The 14,956-nt window shown below is 41.0% G+C and overlaps 2 protein-coding genes and 1 pseudogene across 3 annotated transcripts in view; all 3 read left to right on the top strand.

The window, feature by feature from the left end:
• LOC140993672 (major histocompatibility complex class I-related gene protein-like) overlaps window positions 1–6,611 on the top strand; it is a 28,191-nt gene extending 21,580 nt beyond the window's left edge. The window contains exons 1-7 of one of the 2 annotated variants that reach the window (XM_073463181.1): window positions 482–567; window positions 2,209–2,478; window positions 4,425–4,703; window positions 5,012–5,314; window positions 5,412–5,513; window positions 5,750–5,767; window positions 5,933–6,611. In XM_073463181.1, the coding sequence (XP_073319282.1) occupies window positions 519–567; window positions 2,209–2,478; window positions 4,425–4,703; window positions 5,012–5,314; window positions 5,412–5,513; window positions 5,750–5,767; window positions 5,933–5,982 (1,071 nt within the window). In that variant the 5' untranslated portion in view covers window positions 482–518 and the 3' untranslated portion in view covers window positions 5,983–6,611. Of the gene's footprint in view, window positions 1–481; window positions 568–2,208; window positions 2,479–4,424; window positions 4,704–5,011; window positions 5,315–5,411; window positions 5,514–5,749; window positions 5,768–5,932 lie in introns of those variants that run through there. The other variant, XM_073463180.1, reaches the window with a different exon arrangement.
• Window positions 6,612–9,831: 3,220 nt separating this feature from the next.
• Window positions 9,832–14,956, top strand: part of LOC140993671 (major histocompatibility complex class I-related gene protein-like) — a 51,617-nt gene continuing 46,492 nt past the window's right edge. The window contains exon 1 of the mRNA XM_073463179.1: window positions 9,832–9,939. Coding sequence (XP_073319280.1) covers window positions 9,867–9,939 — 73 coding nt within the window. The 5' untranslated portion in view covers window positions 9,832–9,866. The remainder of the gene's footprint in view (window positions 9,940–14,956) is intronic.
• LOC140994074 (major histocompatibility complex class I-related gene protein-like) lies at window positions 11,208–14,913 on the top strand (annotated as a pseudogene).

The following is a 14,956-nucleotide window of genomic DNA, read 5'->3' as shown; positions in this document are numbered from 1 at the left end:
TCAAAACAGTGTATTTATGACAAACATGACAACATGGTGAAAATACAGCAGCTCTATTTCTGAATAAACAGCTGTTGAATAAATGATTATTAAAGGCCCCAGATGTGCAAACAGAAGCTTTGTTATATGGGCTATTCACTCCACACAGGACACCAAAGAGGAACAATCAGATATGAGTTGGATCAAGTGATGTCGAACTTAAAGACAGTATCAAACAAAACAAAGTCTTCAGTCAGACTCAATCTCTGACTCGAAGCTCTTTTGATCCGTTTTTTGTTTTTTTTAATCACCATAGTTATTTGAAAAAAGGAAGTGAGGGAGTTCAGTGGAAAAGCTGACGACACTGTTAACACTTTACTGTATGTGAGGGGTGTTGGTGAGGACTGGATCACTTGTAGGCGGTCTGGACTATTTTTCTTCTCAGGACAGAAACACTCTCACTTCCCTCTGCGAGGACAAATAACAGGAAACAGCTGATCCAGCTCGGTCCTTCACTCACTCGTCTTCATCAAATCAAGATGAGAACGTTATTGTTGTTGCTTCTCTTCTGTCACGTTTCATCACCAGGTAAGATCACATTTTAAATCTTTAAACTGTTTAAACTTCACAGTCCACTCGACTCTTTTGCTCCAAGTTTAGTTTCACTTCTGCTTCAACTTGATCAGACTGTTTTAAGTGAATCATACTGATTTCATCATATTTCTGAGTGTGTATTCATACTGAATGGAGGCTGTTTGTCCTGCACATTTAAAACTTTTGCATTGTGTTCCTTCACAGCAAACACACACACTTCATATCATATTTATATTTTCACTTAGTATCATATTTATATTAGTGTTATTTACACACACTTAGTTTTACTTTTACTCGCCTGTGTTTAGACTCAGAGTGAGATACATGTTGAAACATGTTTATTCACAGTAGTGATTTGAGCTGACGGTTATCACGAATTAAATGTACAAGCAACATACAACAATAACAGAAATGACTTAAATACAGAGGTACCCTGAGAGAAAATGATTAAATGTTACTATGTAATACTCTAAGTAATCAATATCACCTGTTTCTGTGTGATTCCTGACTGTGTGGTGCTCATCGTTCACTAACAACTTTCAGCAGGGTAAAAATAAATTACGTCATCATATGTTTCTATAATTATCTAGAAAGTCAAACACTCCTTGTAAACAGACAGAGCAGGCAGGAGCAACGCAGCTGCCTCACAGTACACAGGCATCCAGTGTGTCCAGCCTGTTAGGTGGTTCAGGTAGATGTGGACTGACATTGTTGTTACACAGAGTTGTTCTTAGTTTTTTATGAAAGTCATTGCACAATAGCAATCATACAGTATGAAAGGACAAACCACAGTTCATTTTATAACTTTCAAACTCAGTGTGTTTCTTCTAACAGTAAACTCACTTCACCTCGCCAACAAATGTTGGTGGTGGACACTGGTTTGTGACCTCTGTGTGTCTCTCATGGATGGTAGGGCTGATGTGAGCTTAAAATAATGCCACGATATTTGTAGGCTGTTACTATACACTATATATATCTTGATATTTTTAAAAAATGTCCTCAAAAGCACATTAATGCGAGGACTGGATAACAAAATGAAGTATCACAATATTTTTAACTAAATACCTTGATATCAATATTGCAACAATATTTTAGAAAAATAAACACAATGAGATTTCTGATCAATAATCAGCAGTAATGTGGATATAATGACGCTGTGGGTGAAGACAAGTATTAGAACAAGTAGAAGTAGTAGTAAGTTCAGAAAATGACATCAAGTAATGTCGCCTTTAAAACCAGGAAAAGACAACACTTATATCATGATATAACAATATCCACAATCTAAGATGACATATAGTCTCTTATCATAGTAACGGTGTAATATCAATATATTGCAGCCATAAAGGATGCTCACGTTCATATTAGAAGGGGAACCCGATCGTTAAAAGTACTTAGTACTAGTACTAGTGTAACTTCTCTTTAAAGTCTGTCCAAACACCAAAATGCTTCTCAGTAGTTGGTGGGCCGTACTGAACCCTGTAATGATAGAATAGGTAATAGATCAGTTAGATAAGAAGATTCATGCTGTAGATGGCAGGCCATAACCTTAAGTGTTACCATGACATCATATTTATGATGAGTGTGATGATGATGTGTGTATTTATACTGAATGTATGAACCTCTTCTGTCCTGCAGTGAAACACTCCCTGAAGTATATCTTCACTGCATCTTCTGGACTCCCAGACTTCCCGGAGTTTGTTGCAGCTGCATTGGTTGATGATAATCTGGTGGTTTACTGCGACAGCAGCAAAAAGATAATCGAATTAAAACACGACTGGGTGAAAAAATTATTGGAAGATGATCCGAAACACATGGAGCACTACAAAGGATTATGTTTTGAGCGGGAGCCAACTAAATTCAAAAACAGAATCAATAGTTTGATGCAGCACTTCAACCAAAGTGGAGGTACAGTATGTACGATGTTATATTTCACCTTTTACTTCATGAACTGTTCTTTATAATTACAGGGTTTCCTCTACATGTAATTGATTGTGTCGCACTGCCACAGCAAAATAAAAGCCGCCACACCTTCAGAATAATGTTTTTTTTTGTTGTTGGTTTTACCTTGTTTTTATGTTGTTTTATGTTTATATTAATGTAAATTATTGTATGAAATGTGAATTTTGGCACAAAACATGGTGTTTTTCATGAAATGTGACGCTACGCTGCAAATACCCTTATTTTGAAAAACCAACACCGGAGTCACAACCTGCCTGTCTGGCTGCGGCGCGCAAAAGACGAAAAAGAGAGTCGAGACGACAGTCCGACGTGGAGGCATAGACGGATTACCGCATGGGCAATGTGGGCGTGTCCCCAGGGCCCCAGAGCCAATAGGGGCCCTTGGCCTTCAGGGTTTTTTTGGGGGGGGTTTTTTGGTACAATTTAAAAAAGTATTGGAATGAATGTGGTTTTGAATATGTAGTATGATAATACAATCATTTGAATGTTTTAGAAATTATAAGATTAAATCAGTAATGTGTGATGACACAATGACTACCTACGCTGGGGGTCAAACGTACAGTGCGTTTTCAAAATGGAGAAGCGGGCCCTCAGTGGATCAGCTAAACGAAAACAAAGGAAAGAAAAAGAAGCCAAAAATGCTGCTTTGGTGCAGCAAATTCCATCCATCTCAACATTTTTCACCAGAGAAATGAGGCAAGACGATGGTACTCATAGCAGCGGTGCCAGTACTACAACTCACCGGGACGACCTGCAGGATGCTAACACTGCTAGCGCACCGGAGACGTTTGGTAGTGGTGGAGCGGCGCTGCCTCCTACAGACACCTTAGCAGTCAATGCTAGCAGTAGGCTACTATGGTGGGCAGCAGCCGGGCAGCCGAGCCAGGTCAGCCTGAGCTAAGTCCTCTCACATCGCCAGCGGAGGATGAGATGTTGGTGGCCGGGAACGAACCTGAGAATGCCGTACAGCAGAGGGATGACCGGACCACAGAACATCTGATTGGTGTGCACATTGAAGCACGAGGATCCAAGAACCTTTAAATCATTTATTGAGTTGGGAATGCTCCATCAGATGGATGGATGAATGACAGGATGGATGATTTCTGTACAACAGCAAATATAGATCAATATATATGAATACATGCCAAAACTAAGTAACACAAAAAGTGCATGAGAACAAAGGTAGCTTACATTATTAATGCATCCATGAAGGATGAGTCTTCTGTAATCCTTCACTGTGATTCTGTTATTCAAAACAAAAGTAAATACACAATAACAATACACAATGATTGTAAATCTAAATATGCGCCGTGGGTTAGGGTTAGGGTTAAATATGAGCCATATTTACAGGGTTAAGCTTCTCACAGGAGAGGAAGTAGGAATCGAACAACTCCAGATAATACACCACGGTCTGGTGGGAAGGCAGATACACATTATAAATACTGGCTGCATTTAAACATCACTTAAAAGATATAAACAATACGTCATCTGGATGCATGTACACATAACTTAAAGGATACAACAACAGCGTATCAGGAACATGTTGGCAGAATAAGTTCAAACAAACTAACATGTGGCAGCATGGTCTCACACAGAGAAACATACAGGACACACCCAGCATATATGTCCTCCCCTTACTAAACTCCTTCCCTGCACACAGGTAGGTGAATCTCTTCACCAGTCAAAGCCTCACACAACTGACGCTCGACTTGACTTTTTTTAACTCACAGAATATAACTACTATACAACACAACTAGATAAAACTGTTTTTGTGTTAGTCCTCTCTATAATAGTTTGGACTCAAACCAGGGACGCTGCATCACTGTTCATTGTTGGCATCTTAAACCTTAAAGTGATGAGGTGAGGTGTTTCTCTCTCTGTCTCTGTCTCAGGTGTCCACATTTTACAGAAGATGAATGGCTGTGAGTGGGATGATGAGACCGGAGAGGTTGTTGGTTTTAATCAGTATGGTTATGATGGAGAAGACTTCATATCAATTGACCTGAAGACAGAGACATGGATCGCTCTAAAACCACAGGCTTTCAACACCAAACTGAAATGGGATGCTGACAAAGCTAGAATGAAGTTCAATCAGTATATCCTCACAGTGATTTTCCCTGAGTGGCTGAAGAAGTATTTGGCCTATGGGAGGAGCTCTCTGCTGAGAACAGGTAGAATCACATGACCTGATGTTGTTTAATGGACACAATCATGTTCATACAGTCTGCTCAGACTGAACTGCTGTTGTGTTATCACTGCAGTCAGTCTGACATTACATTGTATTCTCTGTTTATTCTCTGTAGCTGTAAGATTCAATGTTGTCCTAACCAATCAGTACACACTGACATTTTGGCTGTTCTGAAATTTCTTTCCATCGATGCTCAGACTGTGATAGCCAGTGTACACTTAGTATGAGTTAAGTAAGTTTGCTCACTCTCAGTGTTTCAAAATGGAAATTGTTTCATTGAACTCTCTCCAGCGCTTCCCTCAGTGTCTCTCCTCCAGAAGACTCCCTCCTCTCCAGTCGGCTGCCACGCTACAGGTTTCTACCCTCACAGAGCCTCACTCGTCTGGAGGAAAGATGGAGAGGAGCTTCATGAGGAGGTGGACCACGGAGAGATCCTCCCCAACCTCGATGGAACCTTCCAGATGAGTGTTGACCTGAACCTTTCATCAGTCACACCTGAAGACTGGACGAGGTACGACTGTGTGTTTCAGCTCTCTGGTGTGAAGGAGGACATCATCACCAAACTGGAGAAAGATCGGATCAGGACCAACTGGGGTAAGAGTGAGATCAGAGGGTGCTGAAGGGGAGTGCATGGGAATTCATGTTGAAAAAAACAAAAACAGTAAAAATAAACTGTTATTGTATTCAACAGTGAAGCCCAGTGACATGACCGTCCTCGTCACTGCTGCAGTGGTTGTTCTTGCTCTCATTCTCATCGGTGCTGCTGGATTCCTCGTTTACAAAGAGAAGAAAGGTGAGAGAGAAAAAGGAAAGATTTCACTACTTTGATTTCAGTCTTTGAGTTGATTTTTTTATTCAGGTTGCAAAATTAAAACAAGCATCAGAGAAAGTAAATACAGTCAGCACTAAACAGACTGAGTATAAACAGATACTCAGTTTGAGTGAGTAGAAGAGAGGAATAAAGTGACTAAAGATAATCTGGCATTTACAACTGTGACTGAAATGATTTGTCTTTTGTTTTGATTTCAGCCATTAGCCCTCCATCTTGTAAGTAAAACTTACTTTGATTCTATTTCAGCTGATCTGACTCACACTTCATGTTTTAGATTAAAGAAAGTTTCACATTATTGTGCAGATGAACCTTTTCAACACTGTTTCCTGTATTTATTGTTTCTAAAAGTTCAATATTGGATGTTTGTTTCTGACCTGCAGCTCCTGACAACAGCACAGAGCTCTCTGAGCAGCTGAATCCAGAGACCTGAATGACAAACACACTCAGCGACTCTCCTGGTGTCACTTTATTTAGCTTTGCAGAACTAAAAGACAGTAAAAGATGGCTTCTTGCACTATAAGTACAGTTATATAAAAAGTACTGATTGAAAAGGTGGGACTGTTCTATGTTCTATGACTCTGATTGGTTGTTTTATTAATTGTTGTTTTCTGTCGAATTCATACTCAAAACAATCAGGGGACAACATATGACCAGACTTTAGTTACAAACAAAACATGTAAGAATCATAAACTTGTGTTTGTCACAGAGATTATTTTCAGCGATATTCAAAAATCCAATTAAAAAATCCCATAGACTTCTTGTGGAGGGAACCAGGTCGATGCTAACTTCAGGGTTAGCCTCCAAAAACATGTTATTGCAGCACCACTCTATAGATGGAGAATATGGAGTTTGGTCTATCATGGAGCCAGTGCGTCTCTCGTATGAGCGGTGAGCAGAGTGGGAGATGTATATCCACAAATTTACAACTATGAACTTATGAGACTAAACATGTAAATTCCTTTACATTAATGAACATGAATAAATGTTAAACTCAAATGTATTGTTCTTTCTTTTTGTGCTGATGTTTGTCTTTTCAATAAAACCCTCACATTTTAAAAAGTTTGGTCCACATGCTCATTTGTGACGACACTTCAGTATATTACCTGAACGTTCAGTATTCTCACAGAGGATTTGAATGAGGAGATTGATATCAATGTTAACTCTGAGCAGAGTTAGCTCCCAGACAAGGTTAGCTTAGCTTAGCATGAACACTGAAGTTAGAGATTAAACAGCGAGCCAGTATCTCTGTTAAAGGAGCCTTCTGACAACTAAAAAGCTGACTGACTGATGTCCTGTAACGCTTCACCTCTGAGGAGGTCATAAGATACGTTTAGAAAGAAAGAGAAACAAACTGAGACTGAGAGACTCAGAGTGAGATACATGTTGAAACATGTTTATTCACAGTAGTGATTTGAGCTGACGGTTAACACAAATTAAATGTACAAGCAACATACAACAATAATAGAAATGACTTAAATTCAGAGGTACCCTGAGAGAAAATGATTAAATGTTACTATATAATACTGTTTATATGGGTTTATTACATTTATTTCAGCTGGTAAAGTGTCCTGATGTGGGCCTTTAAATGTATTGCTGCTGTTAATATTTGTATGGTTAATGTGGCGAATGACACCAGAATGTCCTATATTTTGAAAGGCCTTTGAACGCCTCAGGTTTCTGTGACTCGGGTTCTCATTTGTTTGGGCAGCTGTCAATCATTTTCTCTGTTATTGGGGATTAACCTGTCGCATTGTTAGAGGGGCGGGACTGGAGGGAAAGCGAGGGAAACGAGGAGAGAAAGAGCTGCGGAGAGAAGCGGAAAGACGTTAAGTCCGAGCAAACTGTCAGATAACTTCATGGAAAAGTGTTATTTACCGTCATCAAGCGGAAGTTTATGCGAGTGTTTGCTTTATTTTGTTAAAAGTGTAACCGAGCGTGTTGTAGAAGTGACGGCTCGTTACTGGCGCAAGCTGAAGACCGCGATGGGACTGTTGCTAGCTGTTAGCATCGCTAGCTGCTAATCAGGAGACGCCGCGGACGAGGTTGGACGTTGGACGTTGCCGCGGCTGCTGCAGGACGGAGGAGTCGGTGACGGACCGAGCCTCGGGACAGGACCGAGCCTCTGGACGGGTCTGTGGTCACGTCGCTGCCTCTGGGAAGAGGTGTTGGAGGAAATTGCTGGATCGCTTCTCCGTGGTTCGGGTGAGTATCCTGACCTGCGGTTTCAAGGTGGATTTCTATATGAGCTCCAGCTGCCGCCATCACTGGTACCGACTGAAACACTACACAAACCCCGGGCTGTTACTATGTAGAAGGTTTCTCATGTGACTGTATTTCTTGGTTATGAGCTGATTCAGAACAATTAACATAACATAACTTAACATTAAAACTGTTTATTATTGCTAAATCCTTGTTTGAAGGTGTTTTTCATGCTGATGCTGTATATATTGAATAAGAGCTGTAGTTACGGTTAAAGTCAACTGCATGGGAAAATTAATGCTCATTAACAGTATAGTTGCAATTAATACACTAACCAGGCCTCTCTGCAGTTTAGCCAGACTCATTTTCAATGTGTGTTAATTATTGTAAAACGTCCCAAATTATACATTTTAGTAGCTCTCATCAATTCACTCCCATGCAGTCTGATACATAAAGGGGGTTTTCATGAAAATCATAAAACAGAGTTGAGTGAGAGGGCTACAATAGAAAATGTCTTTATACAGTATAGAAATTTAGTTCTTTATATGATTAAATGTGTTGCAACTAGGCCTGTCACGATAACAAATTTTGCTGGACGATAAATTGACCTAGAAATTATTGCGATAAACGATAATATTGTCGCTTTGAGACCATTTTTCAACTAATATAATGATAATGGCATAATAACGCAAGTACACCCTTTCAAAGATCAATAAACCTTTATTTCTAAAGAATATTTAACATTGGAATGTGAAAAAGACATTTTAAATATCCAAAATAAATAAAGATGGAGGCTGTGGCCAAAGCAATTGAGCCATGGCCAGCCACTGTTCCTTACTGCAGCAACAATGTTAGCACCATTGTCTGTAGTGATGCGGAGGCGTGACGGTACACGTGATGATGATGACGTATGTGTTTTTTTTCAAGGTGTTTCCCCGGTGTCCTCCTGTTAATCTAAACATGTACCAGCTGTCTGTTTATAATCATATGGATGCTGTTATAATGTGTTGTGATTGAGATCCTGACACACCAAACATCCTGGAAAGTGACAAAGTTACGTTTTTCTATCATTTACATAATTACATAATCGCCATCAGTAAACTGGACGCTGTCTGACTATTTCACTCTCGGGAGGGCTGACCGTCACCATGACAACAGTAACTGACCGTCGCGCGACTAACACTTGGTGAGTATAAGTTTTTTGCCGGGGACAGACGCTGTTTTTCGGGCAGAAATGTGACGAAGAGTCGGTCAGACCGACAGGCTGACAGACACTTCTTCACGAATAACTTTGGTATTTTTTTCCTCATAAGTTGCCAAAGACACGACCAGTTACTACGTTCCTGTTGTTTGGTCCTGTAACGTTGCTTTGTGGGACATTTATTTTTATTTTGTTGAGTGAAGGATCTGTAGAGTTATCAGACACCAACACCATCAGATCGACACGCCCTCGCTCCGCGCCGCCGGCTCGGTTCGCCTCTGATACTACCTCCGGAGGCGCAGCGAAATTTCACCCGTCACCGCATCTGAAACGTTCACACAAAGGCGGATGCGGAGAATTGGCGCAGTATCCCCGCATGCAAACGGCTGCGTGAATGGGGCTAGTGACTGACAAGAGGGTTCTAGTGAGAGACACGAGGAAAACAAACAAGCATGCAAATGGAAATTATCGAGGCCTGCAAAATTATCGAGCTCATTTTAATTTATCGTATGATTAATTGATTTATTGATTATCGTGACAGGCCTAGTTGCAACAAAAGGGACAAAAACTTCTTGAACACATTTTTAAAAAGATAATTATCTCAGGTGTGTTTAGACTCCTCTGAATAATGTTTAACACCTCTATCTATATCTATATCTATATACACCTCTACCTGAAAATACATTATTTTTAGTACAAGAACTTCAATTTATTTTGAGTTCACAAAGACCAAAGACCACAGGAAAACCTTCTGCAGAAGTTTTACCCCTGTCTAAACCTCTCATCCCCGCTGGGGGGAGCTAAAGACACAGTGAGGGAAGGAAGGAGGCGTGTTATCCAAATAGAAAACACCTCCTCCCTTTAGTCGCACCATGAAGACTCAACTCCACTGACTCAACTCAGCTGTTAAGTGGATGAAACTTACTTCTCATCAGAACATGAAGATCTTCATTCTCTTGCTTCTCTCGAGCCACTTTGCATCTTCAGGTAAGATAACTTTCCTTGAATTACTTCCTGAAAGCAGTTTATGAAACACAGAACAGTTCAGCAGTGAACTAGTGACCTGAAGATGGAGGCTGCTTATCTTTATATTTCAGATCAACGAGTCTGCCCAGCTCAGGGTTCAGATAATATGAAAATGAATTAGGATGTGCCTCTATAGCTCCTAAATAACTTTGATTTGTGTTTAACTTTGGAACAAGCACAGATCCAAGTCATTGTCAGGAACATACTGTAGTCCTAAAGCCTGTATTACTGTGCTGTTTTACTGGAGGCTGTATGTTGTAAGTGTGGGGTAAAACATAGGAGACAGAGGACTTCAGAAGCCTACAGGCCTTAAGATAGTGCCACAATATTTTTACGCTTTTTCACTGTACACAATATAATATTTATATAATGGATATTGTGATGACGTGGGTGAAGACAAGTATTAGAACAAGTAGAACAGTCTGGTAAGTTCAGAAAATGACATCAAGTAATGTCGCCTTTAAAACCAGGAAAAGACAACACTTATATCATGATATAACAATATCCACAATCTAAGATGACATATAGTCTCTTATCATAGTAACGGTGTAATATCAATATGTTGCAGCCATAAAGGATGCTCACGTTCATATTAGAAGGGGTACCCGATAGTTAAAAGTACTTTGAGTATAACTTCTCTTTAAAGTCTGTCCAAACACCAAAATGCTTCTCAGTAGTTGGTGGGCCGTACTGAACCCTGTAATGATAGAATAGGTAATAGATAAGTTAGATAAGAAGATTCATGCTGTAGATGGCAGGCCATAACCTTAAGTGTTACCATCAGGGTCCGAAATTAACTTTTTGACTCACCAGCCAAGTGGACTGGTAGATGAAAAAATCCACCGGCCAAGCGTATTTTTTACCGGCCAAAATAATAAATTGCCTTGTTGTGTTACATAAACATTCATTTCCATACATTTCATTGAGATAAAGTATTATGTTGAATACAAACTTAAAGAAGAGGCCAGAGCAAAGTTGAAGCGTAATTATTTTTAACATATTGATGAATGTATTTGCTATCAACAGGAGTTAAAGCAAGAAAATCTATCTATCTATCAATTGTACTATGTCTCGGTTTTTTTCTTTGGTATACTGGCGACACACCGAACAGCTCATCACCAGAGCTGAGGCCTTTTCACACAGAGTCTCCGCATTATCGCCGCAGCGGCGGTTCGCCAATTCTCCGCCGTTGGTTGTTCACACAGAGCCGAGCAGCTCCGCCGTAAAAGATGAACCAGAGTATAATTCACACAGCAAGCCGGCGCTGCGGCTTCAAAGGAGGCGTGACGGTACGCGTCATGGTTATGACGGGGACAGACGCTGTTTTTCGGGCAGAAATGTGACGAAGAGTCAGTAGGACAGACACTTCTCCACTAATAACTGCGGTATTTTTCCCTCATATAAGTTGCCAAAGACACGACCAGTTACTACGTTACTGTTGTTTGGTCCTGTAACGTTGCTTTGTCGGACATTTCTCTATATTTTGTTGAGTGATGGACCTAGTACCTCTGATACTACCTCCGGAGGCGCATCAGAGGCGGAGGGAAATTTCACCCCTTGCCGCATCTGAGACTTTCACACAGTTTGTGTGTGTGTGTGTGCGCGCGTCCCAAAATGCAGTAGACTCTTAGTTTTACGTACTGTTGTGGTACAAACATTTACCTGCCAGAGTGGCGGATAACCTCCGTGATTTACTCGCCAAACAGAAAATTTACCCGCCATTGGCGCTTGGCAGGTGTTAATTTCGGACCCTGGTTACCATGACATCATATTTCTGATGAGTGTGATGATGATGTGTGTATTTATACTGAATGTATGAACCTCTTCTGTCCTGCAGTGAAACACTCCCTGAAGTTTATCTCCACTGGCTCTTCTGGACTCCCAGACTTCCCGGAGTTTGTTGGAGCTGTAGTGGTTGATGATAATCTGGTGGGCTACTGCGACAACAGCAAAAAGATAATCGAATTAAAACACGACTGGGTGAAAAAATTATTGGAAGATGATCCTCACCAGTTGGAGGAATACAAAAGAACATGTTTTGAGCGGGAGCCAAGTTATTTCAAAGCCGAAATCAATAGTTTGAAACAGCGCTTCAACCAAAGTGGAGGTACAGTATGTACGATGTTATATTTCACCTTTTACTTCATGAACTGTTCTTTATAATTACAGGGTTTCCTCTACATGTAATTGATTGTGGCGCTCCACTACGGCAAAGTAAAAGCCGCCACACCTTCAGAATAATGTTTGGGGGTTTTTTTGTTTTTTTTTACCTTGTTTTTATGTTGTTTTATGTTTATATTAATGTAAATTATTGTATGAAATGTGAATTTTGGCACAAAACGTATTTTTCATGAAATGTGACGCTACGCTGCAAATACCCTTATTTTGAAAAGCCAACACCAGAGTCACCACCTGCCTGTCTGGCTGCGGCGCGTGAAAGACGAAGAGAGTCGAGACGACAGTCCGACGTGGAGGCATAGACGGATTACCGCATGGGCAATGTGGGCGTGTGCCCAGGGCCCCAGAGCCAATAGGGGCCCTTGGCCTTCAGGGTTTTTTTTTTTGGTACAATTTTAAAAAATATTGGAATGAATGTGGTTTTGAATATGTAGTATGATAATACAATCATTTGAATGTTTTAGAAATTATAAGATTAAATCAGTAATGTGTGATGACACAATGACTACGTACGCTGGGGGTCAAACGTACAGTGCGTTTTCAAAATGGAGAAGCGGGCGCTCAGTGGATCAGCTAAATGAAAACAAAGGAAAGAAAAAGAAGCCAAAAATGCCGCTTTGGTGCAGCAAATTCCATCCATCTCAACATTTTTCACCAGAAAAGTGAGGCAAGATGATGGTACTCATAGCAGCGGTGCCAGTACTACAACTCACCAGGACGACCTGCAGGATGCTAACACTGCTAACGCACCGGAGACGTTTGGTAGTGGTGGAGCGGCGCTGCCTCCTACGGACACCGTAGCAGACAATGCTAGCAGTAGGCTACTATGGCGGGCAGCAGCCAGGTGGCCGAGCCAGGTCAGCCTGAGCTAAGTCCTTTCACTTCGCCAGCGGAGGATGAGATGTTGGTGGCCGGGAACGAACCTGAGAGTGCCGTACAGCAGAGGGATGACCGGACCACAGAACATCTGATTGGTGTGCACATTGAAACACGAGGATCCAAGAACCTTTAAATCATTTATTGAGTTGGGAATGCTCCATCAGATGGATGGATGAATGACAGGATGGATGATTTCTGTACAACAGCAAATATAGATCAATATATGTGAATACATGCCAAAACTAATTAACACAAAAAGTGCATGAGAACAAAGGTAGCTCACATTATTAATGCATCCATGAAGGATGAGTCTTCTGTAATCCTTCACTGTGATTCTGTTATTCAAAACAAAAAGTAAATACACAATAATAATACACAATGATTGTTAATCTAAATATACGCCGTGAGCCCTATTTACAGGGTTAAGCTTCTCACAGGAGAGGAAGTAGGAATCGAACAACTCCAGATAATACACCACGGTCTGGTGGGAAGGCAGATACACATTATAAATACTGGCTGCATTTAAACATCACTTAAAAGATATAAACAACATGTCATCTGGATGCACGTACAGATAACTTAAAGGATACAACAACAACGTATCAGGAACATGTTGGCAGAATAAGTTCAAACAAACTAACATGTGGCAGCATGGTCTCACACAGAGAAACATACAAGACACACCCAGCATATATGTCCTCCCCTTACTAAACTCCTTCCCTGCACACAGGTAGGTGAATCTCTTCACCAGTCAAAGCCTCACACAACTGACGCTCGACTTGACTTTTTGTAACTCACAGAATATAACTATTATACTACACAACTAGAGAAAACTGTGTTTGTGTCAGTCCTATCTATAATAGTTTGGACTCAAACCAGGGACGCTGCATCACTGTTCATTGTTGGCATCTTAAACCTTGAAGTGATGAGGTGAGGTGTTTCTCTCTCTGTCTCTGTCTCAGGTGTCCACATTTTGCAGAAGATGGATGGCTGTGAGTGGGATGATGAGACCAGAGAGGTTATTGGATTTGGTCAGTATGGTTATGATGGAGAAGACTTCATATCATTTGACCTGAAGACAGAGACATGGATCGCTCTAAAACCACAGGCTTTCATCACCAAACTGAAATGGGATGCTGACAAAGCTAGAATGAAATTAAATCAGTATTACCTCACAGTGATTTACCCTGAGAGGCTGAAGATGTATTTGGACTATGGGAGGAGCTTTCTGCTGAGAACAGGTAGAATCACATGACCTGATGTAGTTTAATGGACACAATCATGTTCATACAGTCTGCTCAGACTGAACTGCTGTTGTGTTATCACTGCAGTCAGTCTGACATTACATTGTTTTCTCTGTTTATTTTCTGTAGCTGTAAGATTCGATGTTGTCCTAACCAATCAGTACACACTGACATTTTGGCTGTTCTGAAATTTCTTTCCATCGATGCTCAGACTGTGATAGCCAGTGTACACTTAGCATGAGTTAAGTTAGTTTGCTCAGTCTCAGTGTTTCAAAATAGAAATAGTTTCATTGAACTCTCTCCAGAGCTTCCCTCAGTGTCTCTCCTCCAGAAGACTCCCTCCTCTCCAGTCAGCTGCCACGCTACAGGTTTCTACCCTCACAGAGCCGCACTCGTCTGGAGGAAAGATGGAGAGGAGCTTCATGAGGAGGTGGACCACGGAGAGATCCTCCCCAACCACGATGGAACCTTCCAGTTGAGTGTTGACCTGAACCTTTCATCAGTCACACCTGAAGACTGGACGAGGTACGACTGTGTGTTTCAGCTCTCTGGTGTGGAGGAGGACATCATCACCAAACTGGAGAAAGATCGGATCAGGACCAACAAAGGTAAGAGTGAGATCAGAGGGTGCTGAAGGGGAGTGCATGGGAATTGATCTAGAAAAAAACCAAAACAGT

The sequence above is a fragment of the Pagrus major genome, chromosome 3 (genome assembly GCF_040436345.1).
Source record: "Pagrus major chromosome 3, Pma_NU_1.0".
NCBI lineage: Eukaryota > Metazoa > Chordata > Actinopteri > Spariformes > Sparidae > Pagrus > Pagrus major.
The sequence above is the reverse complement of the archived record's forward strand: the minus strand, read 5'-3'. Positions and strand labels throughout refer to the sequence as shown.